The sequence below is a fragment of the Nilaparvata lugens genome, chromosome 6 (genome assembly GCF_014356525.2).
Source record: "Nilaparvata lugens isolate BPH chromosome 6, ASM1435652v1, whole genome shotgun sequence".
Taxonomy (NCBI): Eukaryota; Metazoa; Arthropoda; class Insecta; order Hemiptera; family Delphacidae; genus Nilaparvata; species Nilaparvata lugens.
Window position 1 is genome coordinate 59600599 of NC_052509.1, and position 24513 is coordinate 59625111.

Consider the following 24513-nt stretch of genomic DNA (forward strand, 5'->3'; position numbering starts at 1 on the left):
ATTAAAAAAGGAACGAACATACCTGTCAGATTTCATGAAAATCTATTACCGCGTTTCGCCGTAAATGCGCAACATATAAACATTTAAACATTAAGAGAAATGCCAAACCGTCGACTTGAATCTTAGACCTCACTTCGCTCGGTAAATTATGAATCCTACACATTTTGTAACAACGTAACCACGTGAAAAATCTATCCGAGCTCAACAACCTCACTTGTGATAGAACTGAATGTCACCTGCGATTAACTCTCTGCAACCAAACTCTTCCAATCATAAGTTGAAAATTAGCTTCAACTCAGAAGTTTTGATTAGCTCAGATCTCATATCACTGATATGAAAGCAATCAAACGATACTTGAAGTTTCAGCAATTAATTTCAGTTGACGCTCACTTCCAAAGAAATAAGTTATTTGTCATGATGCCAAGGTTTCTTTCCAATTAATAAGTCCTTCGTCTTCTTCTCCCCGACTTCCCGTTACTTTTTCTCTTTCTTCACGATCTTCTCCCTCTTCTCAATCTTCCCCTTCTGCATTTTCTTCCCCTCTTACTCTTTATGTTTTCCATATTCTTATTCTACTTGTTATTCCATTTCGTTCTTGTTTAGTTGGACTTCATCTTTTTTCTTCTCCTATCGATATTTTTCTATACGTTTCAAGGTCCCCTGAGTCCAAAAACATGATTTTTGGGTGTTGGTCTGTGTGTATGTGTGTGTGTGTGTATATGTGTGTATGTCTGTGAACACGATAACTCCATTCGTAATCAACCGATTGACTTGAAATTTTAAACTTAAGGTCCTTATACCATGATGATCTGACAATAAAAAATTCAATAAAATTCAATTCAAAATGGCGGATAATTACTAAAAAACCATGTTTTTCACGGTTCTCTCGAAAACGGCTCTAACGATTTTCTTCAAATTTATACCATGGATAGCTATTTATAAGCCCTATCAACTGACATGAGTCTCATTTCTGGGAAAATTGCAGGAGCTCCGTAATATTCTTGTGAAAAATGGCGGATAATCACTAAAAAACCATGTTATTCACGGTTTTCTCAAAAACGCCTCTAACGATTTTCTTTAAATTCATACAATGTTTGTACTTAAATGTATTTAAATTCATACCTATTTATAAGCCCTATCAACTGACATGAGTCTCATTTCTGAGAAAATTGCAGGAGCTCCATAATATACTTGCGAAAAATGGCGGATAATTACTAAAAAAACCATGTTTTTCACGATTTTCTCAAAATAACTTGACCGATTTTTTTCAAATTCATACTCTGTATAGTTATTTATCAGCTCTATTAACTGGCATGAGTCTCCTTTCTGGGAAACTAATGGGGGGTCCACCCCATCCTTGAGAAATGGACTTTGTAACCTCCTTCTCGTGCATGAGGTAGGTAGGTAGAGCAGTTCATAAAAAAGAACACATAGTCGAGATATTTCATCTGTAGAACAGCTGTTTTGACGACTTTAAAAAATGACGACTAAAACAAATCATAGAATTTCACAAAATTTACACAAAGGAAAAAGTACTCTGAAAACAATTATATATACACATATACAAAAGTCTGATTGTAGTTTCAAATATGAGCAAGGAAAGTTGTGTGAGTGTACCACACCAGATTTTTATCGTCCAATCTCTTCAACCCTTTTCTTTCTCCTACCACATCCGATTCTGTTTGACTGTTCTGTTTTAGAATAGACATCACGTATAAAATGTAGTGTCTTTAGTTTTACTCTTCCACGTTCTCCTACGTTTTTATCTTCTGTTTTATTTTTATAAATCATCGGTTCTCTCATTCCATTCCATTTCCTTATATTTTCATAGTCTTCTACTCTCTACTCCATTTTTCTCTCCATCACTAAATACTTTTCATGATTCCATATATTTTCGTCTATTTTAGGCCTGCACTTTTCAATAGTTTCCTGATCGCATACTCTCTAACACATTTCCAGTTTCCTTCTCCTCCTCCTTCTCACCCCTTCATCCTCCTCCTCCGCCTTCCTCCTCCTCCTCCTCCTCCTTCTTCTTCTTCTTCTCCTCCTCCTCCTCCTCCTCCTCCTCTTCCTCCTCCTCCTATTGGTTCAATCTCTTATCTTCCCACATTTAATGTATTGTAATTCTGTTCTTAACGATATGCAAGTCACTCTGAATGATAAACTACAGCGTTGCCAAAATTATTGTCTACGTTTCGTCTACTCTCTTCAACATCATAAACATATCACCCCTGCCCACATTGCCAGTTCAACATTGAAGCTTCCCGATCAAAGACGTTTTCGAATAGACAAGCTTGTTAGAGATATCTTGAAATACGGAAATCCGAACTATTTCAAAGATGATTTCAAATTTGTTTCTGAAGGTAGGAGGATAGATGCTTCACATACTAGAACCGGAGAAAGTACGTTAAGGATACCCAACCATCGAACCACTATTTTCACAAAATCCTTTTTAGTCAGTGCCTTTCGTGCATGGAATGCACTTCCTGTTTCTATCAGGTCCATCGAGAGCCGAGCGAGCTTCATCCTGACTTTAAAAAAACATCTTTTGGAACAAATAACTGAAACTGTCCGGCCCTAGAACGATCACATGACAACCATCCCTCACCCATCCCACCAATATAAACTTATAAACCTTCTATAGAATGAATTGTATATATATATATCATATAAACTCATGTTATTTTAATTATCCACTGCATACTGCTGTATATTACTGAAAGTTGATTACCCTGATCTACTTTCAGCCTACTCCATTTTATTAATCAATTATTTGATCTTATCTACCTATATAATTATTTTACTTTATTATTTTTCTGTTTCTTTTCTCTCAAACATTCATATTAATTAAAACTTTTACAATATTTCCATTCATAAATAAATCCTTAGTTTAATCAATGATATTAACGTTCTGGTAGAGAGTTAGTGTGAAGGATATTTTTAATACTCTTTCCGAAGAATGGACATTGATATGTCCAAAGCTCCGCCAATTATGTAGATGCATAACAATATAATTATCTATAGTTATTATATTACAAATTGCTTTTTCTTATCATATACAGTTCAATAATTATTTTCTTAGTCTATATTATGTAAATTCATCTATAATTTTGCTGTATTGTAAGCTATTGTATATAAGTGTATAAGCCAGTATTATATTGTAATCTACATAAATAAAGTACCCAATGAATCAATCCTCCTCCTTCTTCTTCTCCTTCTCCTTTTTCTTCTTCTCTTCTCTTCTCTTCTCTTCTCTTCTCTTCTCTTCCCTTCTCTTCTCTTCTCTTCTCCAGCTTCCTCTTCTCCTCCTTCCTCTTCTACTTCATCTTCTTCTCATCCACCTCCTACTCCTCCTCCTCCTCCTCATTCTTCTTCCTCTTCTCCTCCTCCTACTTCACCTTCACGCACTTCTCCTACTTCACCTTCTCTTCCTTCTCCTTCTTTTCCTCCCTCTGTTCCTTTTTCTCCTTCTCCTTCTCTTCCTCATTCTCCTACACCTCCTCCGCCTCCCCCCCACACTTCTCCTCCTCTTTCAACTTCTTCTTATCCTTTTCCTCTCTATATTAATCTGTTGGCAAGTGAAGATATTCTGTCGCGTTCCGTAGTAATTAAGTTGAGCCGAGCACGATCGCTGGTGATGACGCACTTTAAGAAAGCAACAGGTTATCTTCCACTTCCACCATTTCCACGAACGTTTTTCATTTCGAGTTTCCCCACTCGTACATTATTCCTTATCTCTATTAGGCTGAATTTTCTAGAAGGATCGATTTGAAGGTCAAGGTCAAGTGTCGAGGATAAATTCCTGGAGAATCTTGAAGCTGCTACTCCAAATTAAATTATCCGAGTACATTAACCCTCCGTTGCATGTCATTATCTAATGTGAACAATGCCACGGCAACCTATAAACGAATGTGACGGTAACGAAATAATGCCACTCATGGTAGTTGAGTCAATTTGGACTTACGTTCAACACACGTGATAATTGACATATTTGAAGGCACGTGAGAATGTACACCCTATTTCATATGTTTATTTATTTATAATTTTTACAAAGTAGCACTGATTGGGAGAGAAAAACTAAGGATACTCCTTGTACTATTTCTCTCCCAAATTTAGATAAAATTTTAAAAGTCCAAAATAGGGTTATGGTTTTACTTTTAAAATTTAGTCCATTTTCACTAAAAAACAATGAAAACTAAGAATTTTAAATTTTGACGGTTAAAAACACAATAAAAAACAAAAATATCACACTCAAATCACCATTGATTGTCACTATGGTTGTAAAGTATGGATTCTTAGCTCTCAAAACACAGATTAATTCATTAAGGATTTTTGAGAAGAATTTATAGCCCGATATGTGAGGATGTAGCATGGCGAATAAGAACCAATGCTGGAATAACCACCAATTCACTACGAAGGGAGAAATCAGCTGGCTAGGACATGTACAGAGAATATAGAGGAGAACAGAATGCAGAGGCAGATGCTTTCAAGAAGAAGAAGAAGAAGAAGAAGAAGAAGAAGAAGAAGAAGAAGAAGAAGAAGAAGAAGAAGAAGAAGAAGAAGAAGAAAAGAAGAAGGAGAAGTAGAAGGAGAAGCCGCCGCCCTATAACACGCTGGCTGCAGAATGCAGAGAATGACTTTACATGCTCAGGAGTGAGGGATTGGAAGAGGCAGGCATCTCAGAGAGATGGAAATTGGAGGCGAATTTTCGAGGAGGCCAAGGTTCACGCGAGTGAATGTCACTGTTTGTAACTGTTGTAACTAATGTCACTTTTCCAAAAATTTCAATCAGACAACAATAATTATTCTTACTAGAAAAAGTAGAATGATAAATCTGGATTCGCATCGCACACTACAGTGACAACTCACAGTGAAAATATAATACCAACTTGTTCTAATTGGACAATTCACATTCAGCCCTCAGGAGCGAGTATGAAAAGCCCCATTAGAACTACAGTGAATTATATTTTTACTGTTCACTGTCACTGTTGTGATCGAATCCAACTCAAGGCTCTACAACATAACTAGTAGTTCTCTGATTAGTAGACCTCACGCAGTATTCATATCCACAAGTACCTGATTGATAGACCTTATGGAAATACAGCAATAGACTGGCTTCTCCACACATCTGTGTAATCACTTGTCAGCTGATTAATGATGAATAATTCTATAGTCTGATTTTTACTCTAATATTGGCGTATGAATGAGGCTCCTTTTTCCTTTTATATTATCCTTGAAATGCAAAATTTCCAAAAACCTTGTATATACGTCGACGCGCAATTAAAAAAGGAACATACCTGTCAAATTTCATGAAAATCTATTACCGCGTTTCGCCGTAAATGCGCAACATATAAACATTTAAACATTAAGAGAAATGCCAAACCGTCGACTTGAATCGCAGGCTAGTTCACACTCATTCGGTTCGTTTCGTTTTCGGCAAATTCCGATAAGTGTGAAACGGTAATTCGGTTTGAATTCGCTACCGAATAGAAACCGCATAGAACCGAACGCCCACTTTACTCAAATAAATTCCATCAGGTTTCAATTCATTGCTAGCGAGAGGCTACTGTCACACACTTTCGGTTCGGTTCGGTTCGTTTCGTTTTTGGTTCGTTTTCGGCAAATTCCGATAAGTGTGAAACGATGATTCGGTTTGAATTCGGTACCGAATAGCAACCACATAGCTCCGAAGGCCCCCTCGACACGAATAGGTTTCATAATATTCGAATTCGTTGCTAAGGAAACAGGAAAAAACAAAGTCTTTTACACACGCTTGCCTTTTTTGTTTTTATTTTAACCTGATGTCGTGATTATCTGTTTCAAAATTTTCCAAGTCAAAATCATATGGTCAATTCATTTCTGTTAGTTCACAGGAACATTTTTTCCTCAATGAATAGTTTGCTAAAAATATGAAAGGTATAAATTAAAACTCAGGGAGAATTTTTATCTTATTTTATATTTTTCCACGAATATTACATGATTCCATCAATGGAGAGAGGAGATGAAGTTTATATACCATGTGTCAAAACAAGGAACAAATTTTCAATGTAAAAGAATAATCTCTCAGAACATCCAAAATTAACATAATCAAAAAGAAACTATTCAAATAATTCACAATTTTTAATTAATTTTAAAATTTTGTTGTTCAAGAAATAGCATATCACAATTTAACACAAGCTGTTATATTTAAATATACCAGCATGAACTGTGAAAATTCAAACACAGCTGTGTTTGAGAAGAAAATACCTAATTAGAACCGTACGAATTAAAACCTGACATGTATGAAAGCCTCATTCGTTTTCGGTAATGAACCGAACCGAACCGAAAACGTACCGAACCGGATGAAACCGAAAGCATGTGAAGCTAGCCTTAGACCTTACTTCGTTCGGTCAATAACACTATGGCTGGTACTCTAAAAGGCACTTATACTATAGGCACTTGTACAGTCACTTATACTAGAAATTATACTATAGGCTGGCACTTTTACAACAATATTGCTATGAATGCAAAACACCACATTAAACTCCATCACAAGCGTTTACTCAAGAAAGAACACCTGACGGAAAGCTCAATCAAGTGTACAACCAATCAACAAAAGCGCTGTGTACATTTTGAATTCAATAGGGAGCAAGCCCTGTTGTTACAATGGTACCCGTAATATGCAGTGAGATTCACTTAAAACTGTCAGCCTGAGTTGAATGGGAAGGATTTATGTTATTCCCCACGAACGCTGTCAGTGTAAAATGAATGACACTGTAGTAGCAAAGTTTTGAAGCAGCCTAGAGGGTGAGAGATGAAGAAGTTTGAAGGATAGAGAGAGAGGGGCAAACCAGGTGAACTTGAAGTAGTGGGGGAAATTCAGGGGGGTACCGCGTCGTTGGTGGGGGTTGAACTACCCTTAGCGCGTAACCTAGCTTCATTCGCTCGTGGACCGTTGGGGAGTTCGGACCCCGTTTGAACGAAGCTCGCGTTTGGCGCCTAAATCAGAATCAACCGTGAAATTGTCACCCCGCCACGGTGCATCTGAACTTCACAATGGGTTCCGAATCAACCTGGGGTCGGATCTGAGGATGTGAGTCGGATTAACGGGGGACTTAAGCGCAGAATATCACGCGTCTTCGACTTCTTCAGGACCAACCAACATGTCGCTCAGTCTAAAGGTCAAGCATTTCCAGCTGGGGAAGTGTAAAGGTGACAAGATAGCAAAGGCTACGTTCAGAGGTAAGATAAGACAATTTCATCACTTACTAATTTTATATAGCTCTTCTTCTTCTCTAGGTTTTTCTAGAAAAATTACTGTTTTCCACGAAGTACTGTGTACCACTGGTCTTCAAGAAGTGTTGAAGCACTGTTATTCTGTTCTTTGCGAGGAATTTTTTTTCTTCTTTGAAGAGATTTTCTGTTTCTTCTTTACGAAGACTTTATTTATTTACTTACATTGTTCACACATACTTAACATGAGGAAAGGCACAACACCCAAACTGTCCCAAACAGGCTCATGCCCAAAACTGTCCCATTTCCAATTTATACTATACTGTCCAAATCAAAATGTTGGTTATGTCACTTTCACTTTTCAAAATACAATTTACACTCTTATTTATCCTTTCCTTCCAAAAGGATTTTTCTAGAAGAAATACTGTACTAGAAGTACTTTACTACTGTTCTTCAAGAACTACTGAGCTACTGTTCAAGAAGTTATACTGTTCTTCAGGGAGTTTCTTTTTCCCGAGTTTAGAGAAGATTTTATCTTTCCTTTCACTTTGCATCTCATTCATCTTCCTTTCTTCTTCTTCTTCTTCTTTCTTCTTTCTTCTTTCTTCTTCTTTCTTCTTCTTTCTTCTTCTTTCTTCTTCTTTCTTCTTCTTTCTTCTTCTTTCTTCTTTCTTCTTCTGGGTGCTATGAGCTATAACAATGGAAGAGTGAAGCAATGGACAGATTTAGATGGAAGGCTGCCAACCAATCAAACGATTGAGCTGTAAGAAGAAGATAATGAGATTATAAATAGAAATAAAGATAAAAATCTCAGTACCAAGATTCAGGTACTAAGGTACTTAGGTACTTTAGGTAATCTAGGTACTAAGATTTTTATTTCTATTTATATTACAAGTAGGCTAGCCCTATACAGAAAAGAGACAATTGGATTATAATATATATTTTAATAAGATTACAGATTAAGTTAGACTTAGGTCAATTTGTTTTGTCGTTGGACTTTAAGACTATTTAAATAATTCAGTTAAAACTGAAGGAGGAATGCTATCACTTTTCAGATTGAAGGTGAATTCCCACATATCAATATATCCGTGTACGTGTCCGGTTCAGTGAAAATAATATTCCTTGAGTTCAAATGGGACTATTCATACATATTCAGTCGGGCTGAGTGGGAATAGTCCCATAAGAGCTCATGGGAATTATATTTTCACTGTACCGGTCACTGACTCTGATACTGATATGTAGTAAATTGTTCTCCTATACTTGCAAGGTTCAAGAGAAAGTGTAAGAGAAAAATGTATTTATCATAAATCATCAACGTTTTAAAAATATTATAGACGGTTAGAAACAACTACTAATAATAACCATATGAAAAATTACTACAGAGGTGCATATAGTTGAATTAAAACGAATATTTCTACAATATTATCAATTTATTAATCACATACCTGTGCTAAACTCTTTAAAATGATGGCTTTCATAGATGCATCATCACATCACATCAATATTGTGATATTGATCACAATCATAATATTGTGATCATATTATGATCATGATCATAATATTGTGGTTGTGTCTATCCTCTGTCCTGTAACATAAAAAAGAGAGAACTCACAAAAATTGGAAAATAATTTTCAAATGTAGACGAAAACTGATCTATGACTATTATTAACCGTTATTGCATCGTCATTGCAATGATATTATTAATCGACATTGGCTTACTACTATCAAAATTCGGAAAGGGAACAGTTTTTGCTAGGCCTGTTGATCCTTTTCTAATCATGTATTTGATGTGTGTATTGTTAAATGCAAATAAATAAATAACTCTCCAATTAATCTTTGCAGTTGAAAGAGGAATCTCTTATTCCCTAAATTCGCATCTTATATAGGCCTATTTGTTGTGTATTTAGGCTCAACTCACACTTACGCGACTCAGGTCGAGAAGAGACTCGACTCTAGTCGAGAGCATGTGTTTCCAAATGGTGACGTCGCGGAGACTAGAATCGACTGATCTGAGTTTCACCATTTGAAAACACATGCTCTCGACTAGAGTCGAGTCTCTTATCGACCTGAGTCGCGTAAGTGTGAGTTGAGCCTAAATACACAACAAATAGGCCTATATAAGATGCGAATTTAGGGAATAAGAGATTCCTCTTTCAACCTCAGAGATCAATAAATTGAAGAGTTATGATGCAATAATGAGTAGTCATAGATCAGTTTTCGCCGGGATTTGGGAAAGTAAACCAAATTTTTCCAATGTCTGTAACTATTATGTTTCCATAAATGTATCCAATTTCGTGAGTGAAAAGTGAAAAATTGAAAGCATAGGAAATGAAATGAGAAAAGCCTTTATAAACCAATGAAAGTTGTCGAAGCTTAACCTTAGATATACTATAGAATAAAAAAAAGAGGCATAAGATTTCTAATTGTATGATCATAATTTTTCAATAGTAATTAAAGTTTGCATTTTAAAATGAAAGTGAGTTTAGATTCAAATGAAATCCAACTTATCTAATGTCTGTAACAATTATAATTCTTAGCTGCATCTTATTTCGTATGTATGAAGTTAAAAATTAAAAATTCTCAGAAAATTTGATGGGAAGACAAGAAGCAATTATGAAACTATGAGAGTAGACGAAGCTTAGATCAATATAACAAAGGAAGAGATATAAGATTTTCAATAGTATGAAACACATTTCTAACTAAAGTTCGCATTCTATTGAAGAATATCTTCTTTCTGGAAATTGAAACATCGATGTACGCTTTTTTGAAACTTTTTATTCACGATATGTTTCAACATATCAATGACATTTTGAAGTGAGTCATCTTTATCTTATCTATCTTAATCTTCTTCCATCTCTACCTTCTACCCATCTCTATCTTCAATCTCTTTATTTACATAAATTTCCCATAACAAGAAACTATAACATAACATAATAAGTTAGGGCTAAAAAGTCCAAACTTCGCCAAAAAAGTATGTTTTCATTTCATTCAATTTACTTGTAACTGTATACACAATACACGGTACAAAGAGATAAAGAAACGGTATAGACAACGGTATAAAGAAAGCATTTCTGCTCATTTTTGCTGGGATGCGAACCCAAGTACCCAACGTTTTCTTCTTCAAAGAGAGCCTTTTTCATCAAGATACCCCGAGGCACTTCTTTGTGCCCGTTGTCAAGTGCCTAAATGTCTTTTCCAATCAGGACTGTCTTTGGTCTTTGTGTTATCCTTTGCCATATTCTTCTTCCATATTGTCATCTCTGGCAATTATTCCCGAAATATCCATGCGCCTTTCTAGAGCAAAAAGTAGTTCCCTCCATTCCTGAGTAGTTCCAGTGGAAACTGAGATTATCGTTAAATTTCTGTTTTGTATCGAAACTGTTGATGAAATTAACGTGATTGAATCCAAATTCAGTAAAGGATTATACAAAACTTGTAATTCTTGTATTGCACTGCTTAAATTAGAATTCTGGGGAAATGCAGAAGTGTTCCAGAGAGTATAAGATTTTTGTACTGTCTTATTTTACATGCTACAGAATATTATTATAGTATAATAAAATAGCAGTGTAATACAGAATATTACAGTGTAATACAGTGAATAATAGTAGAGTAGAATTGAATGAAAAAGACTAAGAAATTGTCAAAAAACCACTGATTTATTGATAATTAGAAAGACCGGTCTCGGTTATTACACCATTGTCAATCTCTGATAAACTAAAACTAAATACAAGAGCAGCAGAATTTATACTAGTAGGCGAGTACTGCTATTGGTCGAGGGCATGAACGCCTGCCATTGGTCTAGCTAGACAGTCTCCTCCCCCTCTTGGCCTTAGCTAGGCCAATGGCAGGCGTTCATGCCCTCGACCAATAGCAGTACTCGCCTACTAGTATAAATTCTGCTGCTCTTGTATTTAGTTTTAGTTTATCAGAGATTGACATGGTGTAATAACCGAAACCGGTCTTTCTAATTATCAATAAATCAGTGGTTTTTTCACAATTTCTTAGTCTTTTTCATTCAATATGAATAATTACCACAATATCAACTTCTCAACTACACAAGAAATAGAGTAGAATTCTTAAATATTGGTGAATTTTAGTGAATTGGAACCTGGACTTCCACATTGTGACTGAAGACTCTCATAAATTTTCTGAATTTTATCTCATTGCTCACTAGAAATATCAATTTGAACTTTTAAAATCAAATTATTAAGAATTAATATCTGTTCTATTCCCCTTTTCCTTGCTGAAAGTTCAAACTCGAACTAGAAATATTTTACTTGAATAGGTATATAGAAATACCTACAACAATCGAGTCTGCATATGTTACTCATCTGATCAATCTTTTTCTGTTTATTAACTTTCCTCAATGAACAACAATGCAATAATCTAATTATTATTGAACGAAAATCCTAAATAAATGCTGCAAATCACCCCGAAGACCTCTGCTACTGCAGACATTGTCAACAGGTCAATTTTTTGCAGTAGCAGAGGTCTTCGGGGTGATTTGCAGCATTTATTTAGGATTTTCGTTCAATAATAATTATATATTAATTTGCATTTGAATAAATGCATTCTCTATTCAATTCCATCTGCAATAATCTAATTTCAGATAATAATACATACTATTTTATACTCACATCCTTGTCACAAAGCGATCATTCTAGTATAAAGACATTATGAATAGACTATTAGCCACCCACTGTAACAGGAACTCACCCCTACACTCATACGAATAGTCTTGTAGGGGTATTTTCTGTATTTCAATGTAACATTTGTTTGTATTTTTATGGAATGCAGAGCATTTGATTCGATTTGAATAGTAAGTTTGTGGAGAATTTTACAAGTCGCAAGACTCAAGGTCTCCAAGACCTTGGAGAAGGCTCAGGTAAGTTCGGAAAAGGTTGAATATATTGAGTTTTGATAGAGTAGCTCTACGCTTTCCATGACGCCTAAAGACCACTATTGTGAGCAGTTTCCCAAAAGTTTGGAGTCTGAAAGAAGTAGAAGAAGAAGGAGAAGAAAAAGGAGAAAAAGAGGAAGAAGAAGAAGAAAAAGAGAAGGAGAGTAAGAAGGAAAAAAGCGGAAAACTGACTAACATCAAGCATAACAATGATGCACGATGAGAACAGGTCTCAACACCTGGTGTAAAGAAGGAGGAGAAGAGTATAAAAAAGAGGCCCAGGGGGAAGAGATAGTGGAAAAGTAAGAGAAGACGAAGAAGAAGAAGGAGAAGAAGGAGGAGAAGAAGAAGTAGAAAAATAAAAGAGAAGTGAATCACAAGAGAGGCGAAGCATTGTTGCAAAACAGTCCCGGCTGAATAATGGAAAAGCAGAAAAGTGGAATGGTGTTATTCACTTTCAACTGTCAGCATCACTTGAATGGAAAGCATTGGTATTATTCATGAGGAATGCTGACAAGTGAAGGGTGAATTTCACTAGAGGACCGGGAACAATGTTGGAAAAGAGAAAGAACAATAAAGAGAAAGAGAAGGAACAGTTGGTTGAGACGAATATGTTTGCACAGCCAGTAGATAAATCTCTGATGAAGCATCATCAGTCTTCAGCCTGTTTTAGTACTCTGTAGGATATAAGTTGCCAAAAAGTCAACAGGGAATATGAAATTGATTCAGTTACTTTACATCTCATTAATTAATTTACTCCTTAAACAAAAATATATTATTACCATTCAAGATACAAAGGCTGCAGGACGTTGTAGAGATTATATGGTTGCTTAAATATATTATTACCATTCAAGATACAAAGGCTCCAGGACGTTGTAGAGATTATATGGTTGCTTAAATATATTATTACCATTAAAGATACAAAGGCTCCAGGACGTTGTAGAGATTATATGGTTGCTTAAATATATTATTACCATTCAAGATACAAAGGCTCTAGGACGTTGTAGAGATTATATGGTTGCTTAAATATATATTACCATTCAAGATACAAAGGCTCCAGGACGTTGTAGAGATTATATGGTTGCTTAAATATATTATTACCATTCAAGATACAAAGGCTCCAGGACGTTGTAGAGATTATATGGTTGCTTAAATATATTATTACCATTCAAGATACAAAGGCTCCAGGACGTTGTAGAGATTATATGGTTGCTTAAATATATTATTACCATTCAAGATACAAAGGCTCCAGGACGTTGTAGAGATTAAATGTTTGCTTAAATATATCATTACCATTCAAGATACAAGGCTCCAGGACGTTGTAGAGATTATATGGTGCTTAAATATATTATTACCATTAAAGATACAAAGGCTCCAGGACGTTGTAGAGATTATATGGTTGCTTAAATATATTATACCATTCAAGATACAAAGGCTCTAGGACGTTGTAGAGATTATATGGTTGCTTAAATATATTATTACCATTCAAGATACAAAGGCTCCAGGACGTTGTAGAGATTATATGGTTGCTTAAATATATTATTACCATTCAAGATACAAAGGCTCCAGGACGTTGTAGAGATTATATGGTTGCTTAAATATATTATTACCATTCAAGATACAAAGGCTCCAGGACGTTGTAGAGATTATATGGTTGCTTAAATATTATTACCATTCAAGATACAAAGGCTCCAGGACGTTGTAGAGATTAAATGTTTGCTTAAATATATCATTACCATTCAAGATACAAAGGCTCCAGGACGTTGTAGAGATTATATAGTTGCTTAAATAATATAATGCAAGTTGATAATAGATGAATATTTTATTACAATAGTTAATGAAAGATATGGTTAACAATAGTAATGTATTAATTGAAAACATATATTGTTTGATAGATCTTGATAAATTTCATTCGATCAAGTTTTGTTATAGTATTATTGATATAGTTATTCTGTATCGTATCAAGTATAGTATCAAAACTGTTGTTTTCGTTCTATTTAATTATTTAATAATACAATTATTTGACATATTACTATATACCCATAAAATAGAATAAAATTATAGTACCCTTTGAAATTGATAAAATAATAAAACAAGAATACAAATTGTAACGTAACTACTAGTTTACTTGTAAACATCTATTACAAATTTATTTTTAGAAACTGGCGATGGTGTGATCACCGAAACTAGTAGCTACGTTACAATTTGTATTCTAGTTATATTATTTTATTAATTTTAAAGGGTACTATAATTCTATTTTATAAATACAAGAAAGTAGCCCTGAATTCATACATTTCACTATATATCCATTCATTCCTGAACATTATTACAGTAGCTTACTCAATATTCAATATAGGAGAAGAATCAACAGGCTCAGCTAGGAACTATGAACTAGTAGCTCTAACGAATGTTGATTCAATTCAATCAATTTACAGATTTTTAGTGCTGATTGAGTGCGATTTCGTTCTTTATTTTGGTTTTTGATCTGCATAAATTATTCGAAAGTTTATGTTTATATGTGTTCAAGTCGAAAATTGGACAAATGAAGGAAGCCCAACCTACTTTTTCAACTCTGTCATCACCAAAATTTGGAAGATAAAATAGCACAAGGACTACCTTTGTATTTTATCTACCAATGTTTTCATATCAGTGTTGTTTGTTAAACAAAAAAAAAACACATTTCTTGATTTACAAATTTATAATTGATAAATGTTTGATTGAATAATTATTCAGTTTATTATGAAATTTAAAATTGATATAAATGTTTAATCAATGATTATTCAGTTCTATCCAACTATTGCTTCGTTTGTTTTGGGTCGAAAACAATAAAAAATTCCAAAACCTACACAAAAGTTTCTCAATACATTCAAACTAATTTCAAGATCTATAGCCTTCAAATACACCAAAAACAGTGATTGATCCAACAAAAACCAACACCAACAATTCCCCTCAAAGTCACAACATTTTGAGAGTTTAAGAGAGCTGAAACCAGCCCATATTGGATGAAATTGAACTCTTCAGAGGCTTTGATGACATAGAACTCGCAGTTTGAGCTCCCAAACTCTCCAACTTTGTTGGAATTTATGAAGATTCGTCCGTCTTTCATTATATAGTTTCACACTGCCGCAAATCCCAGCTAAGCCTTTAAAGTTTTCCTCTGAAAAAGTTTCAAAGTATCAGAGTTTTTATTGTAGACAGCTCGTGATTTCAGTTTCAGCTCAACAAACTTCTAATTATATTGTGGATCTCCACTCTCATTCCAGGAGCTTAACAATGTTTCTGTGCACTCAAACTTGTTCAGAGGTATTTTGATTTGATTCTATTGTCAAGGAGGTGGACGTTTTGACATCAGTTGAAACAATATGACGTTTAGTCCTAAATCTTGATTAAGTCACTGTCTCAATTCTTGTTGGAACCATTTCAACTTTATTTAAAGAACTTGTGACTTCCTGACCTTGATGGCTCCTGTTTTTCTTGACATTTTCCAAGAAAACCAAGACATTCTTCCAAGAATATTCCTGAATATTCAGTAGCAGGAATTTTCCCTTCTCATTCACTGATTATTGTTACTTTCACAAATTTCTACTCATTGGTTTCCCTTCATAGCCATAGTAATATTATGATTATAGTGCTTTGTACAATAAATTAAATTTATATAAAAATCCTCATCATCTATCGAATATTCAATCTACTACTGCAATTCTTATTAGGATTGTGTTGTTTGTAATATTTTAATATTCAATAGTTCATATATATATATATATATATATATATATATATATATATATATATATATATATATATATATATATATATATATATATATATATATATATATGACTGAATAACTGACTCACTCATTCGCACAACTAAAAATCTACCGGACTAAAAACGTTGAAATCTGGTAGATAAGTTCAGTTGGCCCTTTAGAGGCGCACTAAGAACGGATTTGGAAAAATTTCCAAAGATACGCCCAAAATCTTCGTTTTTCCAGCGTTTTTTTTTAGCGTTTTCTCAGCTTTATCGAGAACAAATGAACAGAAAATGTTCAAATTTAGTACAGAAGCTCAGCTAGGGTGTAATAATGTTGTGTTAGAAGGAATTTGCAATAACGTCAAAGATACGCCCAAAATTAGCGTTTTTTGCTTTTTCTCAGGATTTATCGAGAACAAATGAACAGAAATTGTTCAAATTTAGTACAGAAGCTAAGCTAGGGTGTAATAATTTTGTGTTAGAAGGAATTTGAAATAACGCCAAAGATACGCCCAAAATTAGCGTTTTTTGCTTTTTCTCAGATTTATCGAGAACAAATGAACAGAAATTTTTCAAATTTAGTACAGAAGCTAAGCTAGGGTTTAATAATGTTGTGTTAGAAGGAATTTGAAATAACGCCACAGATACGCCTAAATCTGCGTTTTTTGCGCTTCCTCACCTTTATCGAGAACAAATAAACTGAAAATTTTCAAATTTACTATAGAAGCTCAGCTGGGGTGTAATAATGTTATGTTAGAAGGAATTTGAAATAATGCCAAAGATATGCCCAAAATTAGCGGTTTTTTGCGTTTTCTCACTCAGAAAATGTTCAAATTTGGTACAGAGGTTTAGCTAGGGTCTAAAAATTTTGTGATGAGGTAACTTTAATATTTCATCAAAGTACTTTGACTTTCTGATGGAATGAAGCATGCTCAAATGAAAAGTGCAGGCGAGCGAAGCGAGTTTACAATAATTACATCCTCATCAAGCTACAAAAAATCCAGTACAAAAACGGCACAAATTGATGTTTCAAAAGGTCAATTCTTCAGTAGTCAAGAGTTTCCTATTAAAGAAGTTCGTGAAATTTTCAGTCACCCATAATCCGTGGCATCCGTGACATTTGAAGCTTGGTTGCACAAAAGCCTGTCAAATTTCATCCGTGATTAAAAAACACGTGAACCAATCAGGGAAGCCTTTGATTTAAAGACTCTTTATGATTGGTTCTCGTGACTTCCAATCATTATTTGAATCTAAAAGGATTTTATCATAGAAAAACAATAGCGTAAGTAGTTATCCCATGGTATAGGGCGTTTATGTCGCAACTCTTACTGTTATCTCAAGACCATAGTTCATGTAATTCTTCCCGTGAAGCTGCGTGACACTGGTAGTCTCTCAAATTGTGCCGTTCATACACTCTCACCTCAACAAAACAGTAAAATTTGACAATAATCAACAGTAATCGGCTTGAGATAACAGTAAAAGTTGCGACATAAACGCCCTATACCATGGGATATCTACTTACGCTATTGTTTCTCTATGCTTTTATGCAACCATTCTTAACAGTGGAAATTATTTATAGATAAGGCAATCATGAAATCTCATTTTCCTCAATTTTACCACTTACCTCAAGGCACCATCTCTTAATAAAACCAAGGGAATCTGCCCTTGATGCTACGCACTAAGTGATGATTATGATTGTGAGCATTCACGGTTGTATCTGACGAATTCAATTGCGGTTCTAACAGTTGCAACGCCGGCTAAGTTAGGTAAAGGTACGAAACTTGATTAAACACAATATACTCTCAGACTCTAGCATAATATACAGCTGGGTATCCCATGCTCTCCATCACTCAGCGAAGTTTGAGAGGCTGATATACATTTTGACAGAAGTTTGTTACCTCTCACTCACTCTCTCTTCTCTCTCTCTCCCTTTCTCAGACACACACACACACTCTCTCTCTCTTTGTGGAAAGAGGTTTGGTCCTGAATGTTTTCATACTCCCATGTGCCTGAACCAGGCCTCTTAATTAATATGCGTAACTTCTGGTTTCCAAACAAGGGACTGAAATTGAAAATCACAACATCTGTAGTCTCCCAGTTGCTATTCCATGATTTGATTCACTGTTCTCGGTCTGCAAATTAGAACAGTTTATAAATGAATATAATAGTCACACGCTATGAATTCTGATCTGTTCTGACCCCTAACTTTGAAGTCAAATTAATGTAAATACTGAAGTTATCACAGTCCAAATCTCAATGGTCTCTTCTGATTTCAGTTAGAACTTTGAATTCTTAGGCCCTGTTGCACAAAAGCCGTTTAAATTTTACGGTGATTAATTCCACGAGAGCCAATCAGAGAAGGCGTTTTTGAAAAGACGGCTTCTCTGATTTGTTCTCGTGAGATTAATCACGGTTAAAATTTAACCGGTTTTTGTGCAACCGGTACCTACAGTCCTAATATAAACGGGGAAAACTATGTGTACTACCCTGGAATTTCACTTCAAATTCCCCCTTTAACAATGAATTTAGGGGACCGAGCTTCGCTCTGGAGTACAAAAGCATAACAAATTATTACGAAAGAAGAAATTATAATAACATTCATACAGAAATGTTCTATCTAATCACAGTAAATTGAGATTTATTCCCAGAGGAATGCAAAAAATTCCCTCACAAAGGCCCAGTTGCACAAGAGCCGGTTAAATTTTAATCCTGTTTAACTTCACGTGAACCAAATCAGAGAAGACCATTTCAAAAAGATGGATCTACTGGAATTAATCAGGATTGATAATAACCCGGCTTTTTTGCAACCGGCACTAAGTACCTGATTGAATGAGTCATCATTTTTACACTGTCCCACACACATGAACTTGCTCACTCACTTCCATCACCAACAGACGACGAAATAATTATTATCAGCTATTTTCCCAAGGATGGATAATAATTATCATTTTAATGTCCTCCAGCGAGTTTTCCCAGGGATGAGACCTAGTGCAATCGAATCTTTATATTATAAACCTACTATGTTCTGAATTTCGTGAGAATCGTTAGAGCCGTTTTCGAGATCCGGTGAAATACAAACTTATAAACATATAAACATCTAAACATATAAACAGAAGATGCTCGTTTAATAGTATAGGATGACGAAGTGATGCATTTTGAAGACTGATAAATAATTAATTTTGATCTTGAATAATGCTTTTCACAGATTTTTGTCCAAAGTCCAATATTGAATAGGATGGGTTGTTATTCTTTTGAAAGTGTATTTTCTCACTGTATTTTCTCATCTTCAAATGAGTCAAATGAAGACATCATAGTGATAGATACGATGTTGTTTTTCATGACGATTATAGATGTGTATGCTTTCCAAAACCTTTGCTAAAGATACGTCGATACTAGGATAAAAAATATTAATATTATTAGGTTAAAATATTATTAGGATAAAATAATAACCATATTATTAGGATAAAATAAAAGGAGTATATAATTAGGCTGCATTTACAAAGATGATATAATACTGGACTGGGTCCTGTAATATAGCTGGTAGCTATAACCAGTAATTCATTTCAGTATACCTGCACTTTTCAACTATAAAATCAAGGAATAGTATTCTATGAGATTCCAACTTCGAATATTAATCTAGTAAATGCATAATATAATATCGGACTGAGGTCCTGTGATAGGAGCTGGTAGCTATATCATAGAGTAAAGATACTGTCTATTATTTGCCTCTGGCTATATCCAGTCATTCAATCCAGTATACAACACTTTTAAATTATGACGTCATAGTATAGTATTCTATGAGATTCCAACTTCAAATATCAATCGAAAAGAATGCATAGTATTGGGTTATATTGAACTGGTACTATTCGTAGTAACTATCTAATACAAAATATAATATATAAATATTATATATATATATATAGTTTATATGGTATATTATAGTATGTATAGTATATATTTAGTATAGACTGAATACTAGGAATACAGTAGTAGCAATATATAGTATTCGAATGTAAGCATGCTTCGCCGGTTTCTATGCCCTACATGTGTGAACACATGAATCTATCCATGTAGAAGTCATTCCTAAGCGAATCACTGCTGCAGCTATTAGATGCATGTTGCGTTCCACTGCAATGATCAAACCCTGTATCCGACAAACAGGGTTCCCGCTTTTCAGATCTAGTTAGAAACTGTCTGCTGCCTCTCGGACTTGGATGAATATGGAATAGGTTTGAGACTAAGATATTGAGTTTGAGTACAAGCAGAGCAGCAGAGGAACATTATACAGAGAAATCTTATACATTGGTTTAATGAGAATGTTTTATTCTATGATAAAAGTTGAGTTTGAGATGTTGCATCTCGTTATTATGGTCAGTATTTCATTAACATAGGTGTTGCTATCCTTGTCTACCGAAGCCTATCCTTGCGTATCATATTCGACGAAGCAGATAGCGCTATAATTTTCTACCTCAGCAACGTTGCCAGGTCGTTTTTCAATAATGTAGAAATATAATCCAATTGGAAGAATATTTAATCTCAATTATGAAAATCTATTATTAAATCTTTTAAAAATATATTTTGTTGAGGAATGAAATATATTGATTATTTTTAACAGGTCTTCTTCTTACAGCTCAATCATTTGATTGGTTGGCAGCCTTCCATCTAAATCTGTCCATTGCTACTCTCTTCCATTGTATACAGTTTATAGCACCCAGATCCTTCGTCATTTGTCTTAGATACTGTAGCCGGGGTCTGCCACGACCCCTTTGTCCATCAACTGTACCTTCTAGAATACTTGACGTGAATGCGTCGTGTCTTATTATGTGTCCAATCCAAGAATGTCGTCTGTCCCTGAGAAAATTCAGAACAGATCTCTTTTCCACCGCCCTCTGGAATACCTCCTCATTCGTAACTCTGTCAGTCCATTTTATTTTGAGCATACGCCTCCAACACCACACTTCAAAAGCATTTAGAGTCTTTTCCTCAGCCTTACCAATAGTCCACGTTTCAGACCCATAGAGAGCTATACTCCAAATGCAACTCTTTATTAGTCTCTTTCTTATTTCCAACGATAGACTATTTGAGGAAAGAAGCTGCCTTTTACTGATGAACATACCCTTAGCTTCTCTGATTCGGCGCTTTATATCTAGTCTATCTTTTCCATCCTCTGATATAATGCTTCCAAGATATTTGAACATTTTAACCTGCTTCAGGGCGTGATTGTCTGATTTAACAGGTATGAAAAGTTAATATACGGGTATCAGCTATCTTCTATAGAAGGCAGTGGCCAGGCAGAGAATCTGCAAAGCTGTTCTCCTATCTTAGCTGTTCTCCTTCCTCCACTGTCATTATAACGTGGACCTCACTATAGCTGACAAATAATTATTTTTTCCAGTCTATAACGTCTCAACTATTAAGTTGACTGTACTTGGTAACACAAAATTCTTTTGAAGCAAATTGTTCCAGTATATTTTATAACATTCACAGTGACTGAAATTGGTTCACGAAAGTCTTTTGATAAGGATCACTCCTCCATACATGATAGGCTAATTACTAGAATCCACGACTAAAATTTCTCAGAACAATCAAACTCAGGGGCTAGAAACCATCATACATATCACAATAACACAAAGCTTAGTAAGAGAGAGAGGAAGATGTTTTGTTAGTTGTGATAGTTGTACACCCTGTTTGCTGAAATGCCACTTTACGGTGTGCTAGCTGCAATGCAAGGTGAGATGAAAAGCCAGCTTACTAACCGACTACATCTCGACTCTCGACAGGAAATTATTCGCCTCGCGTGCAACTGTCAATTGCAGCACCGCTTTGTTGATTGTGATAATGATGATGCTGATGATGAATATGTTGATGATCAAGATTAAGTTGATGATGATGTTGATAATGATGGAGAAGACAGAGACGAAGATAATGTCGTTGATGATGATTATTATGATTATTATGATTATGATGATGAAGATGATGGTGATGATTATGATGGTGATGATGATGATGATGATGATGATGATAATGATGGTGATGATGATAATGATCAAGATGAAATTGATGATGATGATAAATATGAAGTTGATGATGATGATGATGATGATGATGATGATGATGATGGTGATGATGATGATGAAGTTGATGATGATAAAGATGGAGTTGATGATGATGATGATGATAATGATGCTGATAATGATGAAGATGATGGTGCTGATAATGATGATGATAAGTTCCTATTATTTTTATCATTATTTTCTTTTTTAATTTTTTGTATCTGTACAATTTTTATTGTTAAGAAGACATATTTGGGGAAACCCGTTGTCTCCATTGTGAATAAATAAATAAATAAACTATTGATTGCGTGCAATAACGCATGCAATTGATAACTAAAATAGCATAGCATTGTCTCTCGAACTTTCTCCGCTTTGAACTCGGGCTGTCCCGTTGACAGTATGTCTTGAAGGAGATCAGCTTTTGATGTTAGCATTTTTGATACACCAACCCCAACAGCCATTAGCCGTTTTCACACCGATATCTGGCCGACACGACATACAGACAGGATTTACTCTGATGAACAGTATAAGAGGAGGCTGCGGTTTATAACTGTGCGAGGTCTACTGTTCACAGAACTACTAGTAATAGCGACAAAGATAATGATTATGATGATGGTGATAATGACGATGATAAAGACGAGGTTTATGATAACCTGCTCTTGTTACTTGGCCTCTTCAATGTCAATTCCATTCGACAAATAAAAACCAGTGTAGCAACACAATAATTAATTCATGCAAAGCTCAACTTGACAAGCCAGTAGAAGATTACACCGTTATGAATTGACAATCATCTCTGGTCAGCTTACAGGAAAGCGGAATATTTTTCAATTTTTTTCTCAACGTCAAGCTTTCACATTTTTTTTTCTTACATTGTTGAATTTTTTCCCGAATGGGCGAACAAATGAAATTGTTAACAAATGGGAGGGAGTTGTAATATGCGAGATATGAAAGGATTAGTACAGCAATCAATATTGAATAAATGGATATATCGTACAGGCTACATGGAAAAATATTCAGGCTATAGTATTTTCTATTTTTAAATTTTCTTTGACTGCATGATGGTAATCGAGTGTAATTTGAAGTGTATTGCTATCCAAGAGGAATCAAGAAACTACCATCTTCAAATCAATCTCTGATAAAGCACACAAAACCCGTGTGATCAATAGTAGTTAAAGCCAAGCTTAAATTAATCCAGCATTGAATTGAGAAATATTAAAAAACTTGAAAAATTTGAAGCCAGAAAAATCACAAAAACATTCGTAGAACAGCTGTTTATGATCTGCTTTCACCATCAACAAACTCTATCCTATTCCTAATACAACTTGGGTGGAAATATCCCTTGAATTCACACATCTTCAATCCAATTCCAATCTCATATTTCATCACGAAACTCTCTACTCTTCTAACCCAATTGATGAAAGGTTTCATTTCAGACTTTTATCACGGGAATACATAGCAGCGACCAGCGACCTTGGTCGTTTTCATATCGCGCGCTTCAAATATCAATCGCATTTCAATTCAATCATGATGCTTGACGGATAAGGTGAGAAATCAATAATGAGCCGAGCCATTACTCAGCAGGCGAGTTCAGTTTTCCATTACCCAGTTTTCTAAAACATCGCTCAACGTTTCTATTTAGATTGTGAACGGCTGCAGTTCAGTTTTCCATTACCCAGTTTTCTAAAACATCGTTCAACGTTTCCATTTCGAATGTGAACGGCTGCAGGTGAGCTCTAAAATGACGAAGAGAATTTTTGTTTTTTGCGTTGAGGGTGATTAACCTCAATATCAAATAACTCTATATAGGCTTTAGTATGGATAACTTTCACAATAAATACTCATGCAAGGGAAGTTTCCCTGTACGCATGGAGGAGTTGCTGCAGTGCAGACCCTAAAAACTCTCTCATAGTTAAAAAATGATAATTGAAAAATAGTTGACTATCACAATATTAACTTCACAACTACTCCCCAGAAAGTGATTAAAACTACATACTCCTAGATTGTTGAGGAGGATAATAGTGATATATAAAGGGACCTACTTTTAATTGATGATATCAATGTACCTACATTTAGGGCCGGTTTCCGAGCTCGGGATTTGGCTAAGTTCTAGACTTTAAACAGCTGGAGTAAGAAAATTGGCTTTCCGAAACGGGGCGTAGTCGTAGTCATTGTCAAAGTGACGTTTGAATTAAATTTCAAAAAACTAGAAAATTGAACACAAAATAAAATAAAGAGAAAATAGTGTAAAGTTTCAGCTATTTTGAATTATTTAGAAATGTTAAATTCCGTCAAGGAAAACGTTTCCAATTATAGAAATAAGAAGATAAAAACTGCAACTACTTTTATAAAAACTGCGACTACGCCCCGTTTTGGAAAGCTAATTTTCTGACTCCAGCTGTTTAAAGTCTAGAACTTAGCTAAATCCCGAGCTCGGAAACCAGCCCTTTGATTTGCTATTCACAGTTACAACTATTCTGTTGAATAGTTATTCAGCATTTTGCTTTACAGTAGTAAATTTTTGATGCAGTAAGTAAATAGTATTAACTTTTAGCACAGTTCATTCTACTCAATTGGTTCGTAGTTCAAAGCTTCAAG

The 24513-nt window shown here is 34.9% G+C and overlaps 1 protein-coding gene across 1 annotated transcript in view; it reads left to right on the forward strand.

Moving 5' to 3' along the window:
• The first annotated feature begins 6937 nt into the window (after positions 1–6937).
• LOC111049113 (otoferlin) overlaps positions 6938–24513 on the forward strand; it is a 314833-nt gene continuing 297257 nt past the window's right edge. Inside the window, 1 exon segment of the mRNA XM_039431573.1 lies at positions 6938–7221. Within this exon segment, the coding sequence (XP_039287507.1) occupies positions 7143–7221 (79 nt within the window). The 5' untranslated portion in view covers positions 6938–7142.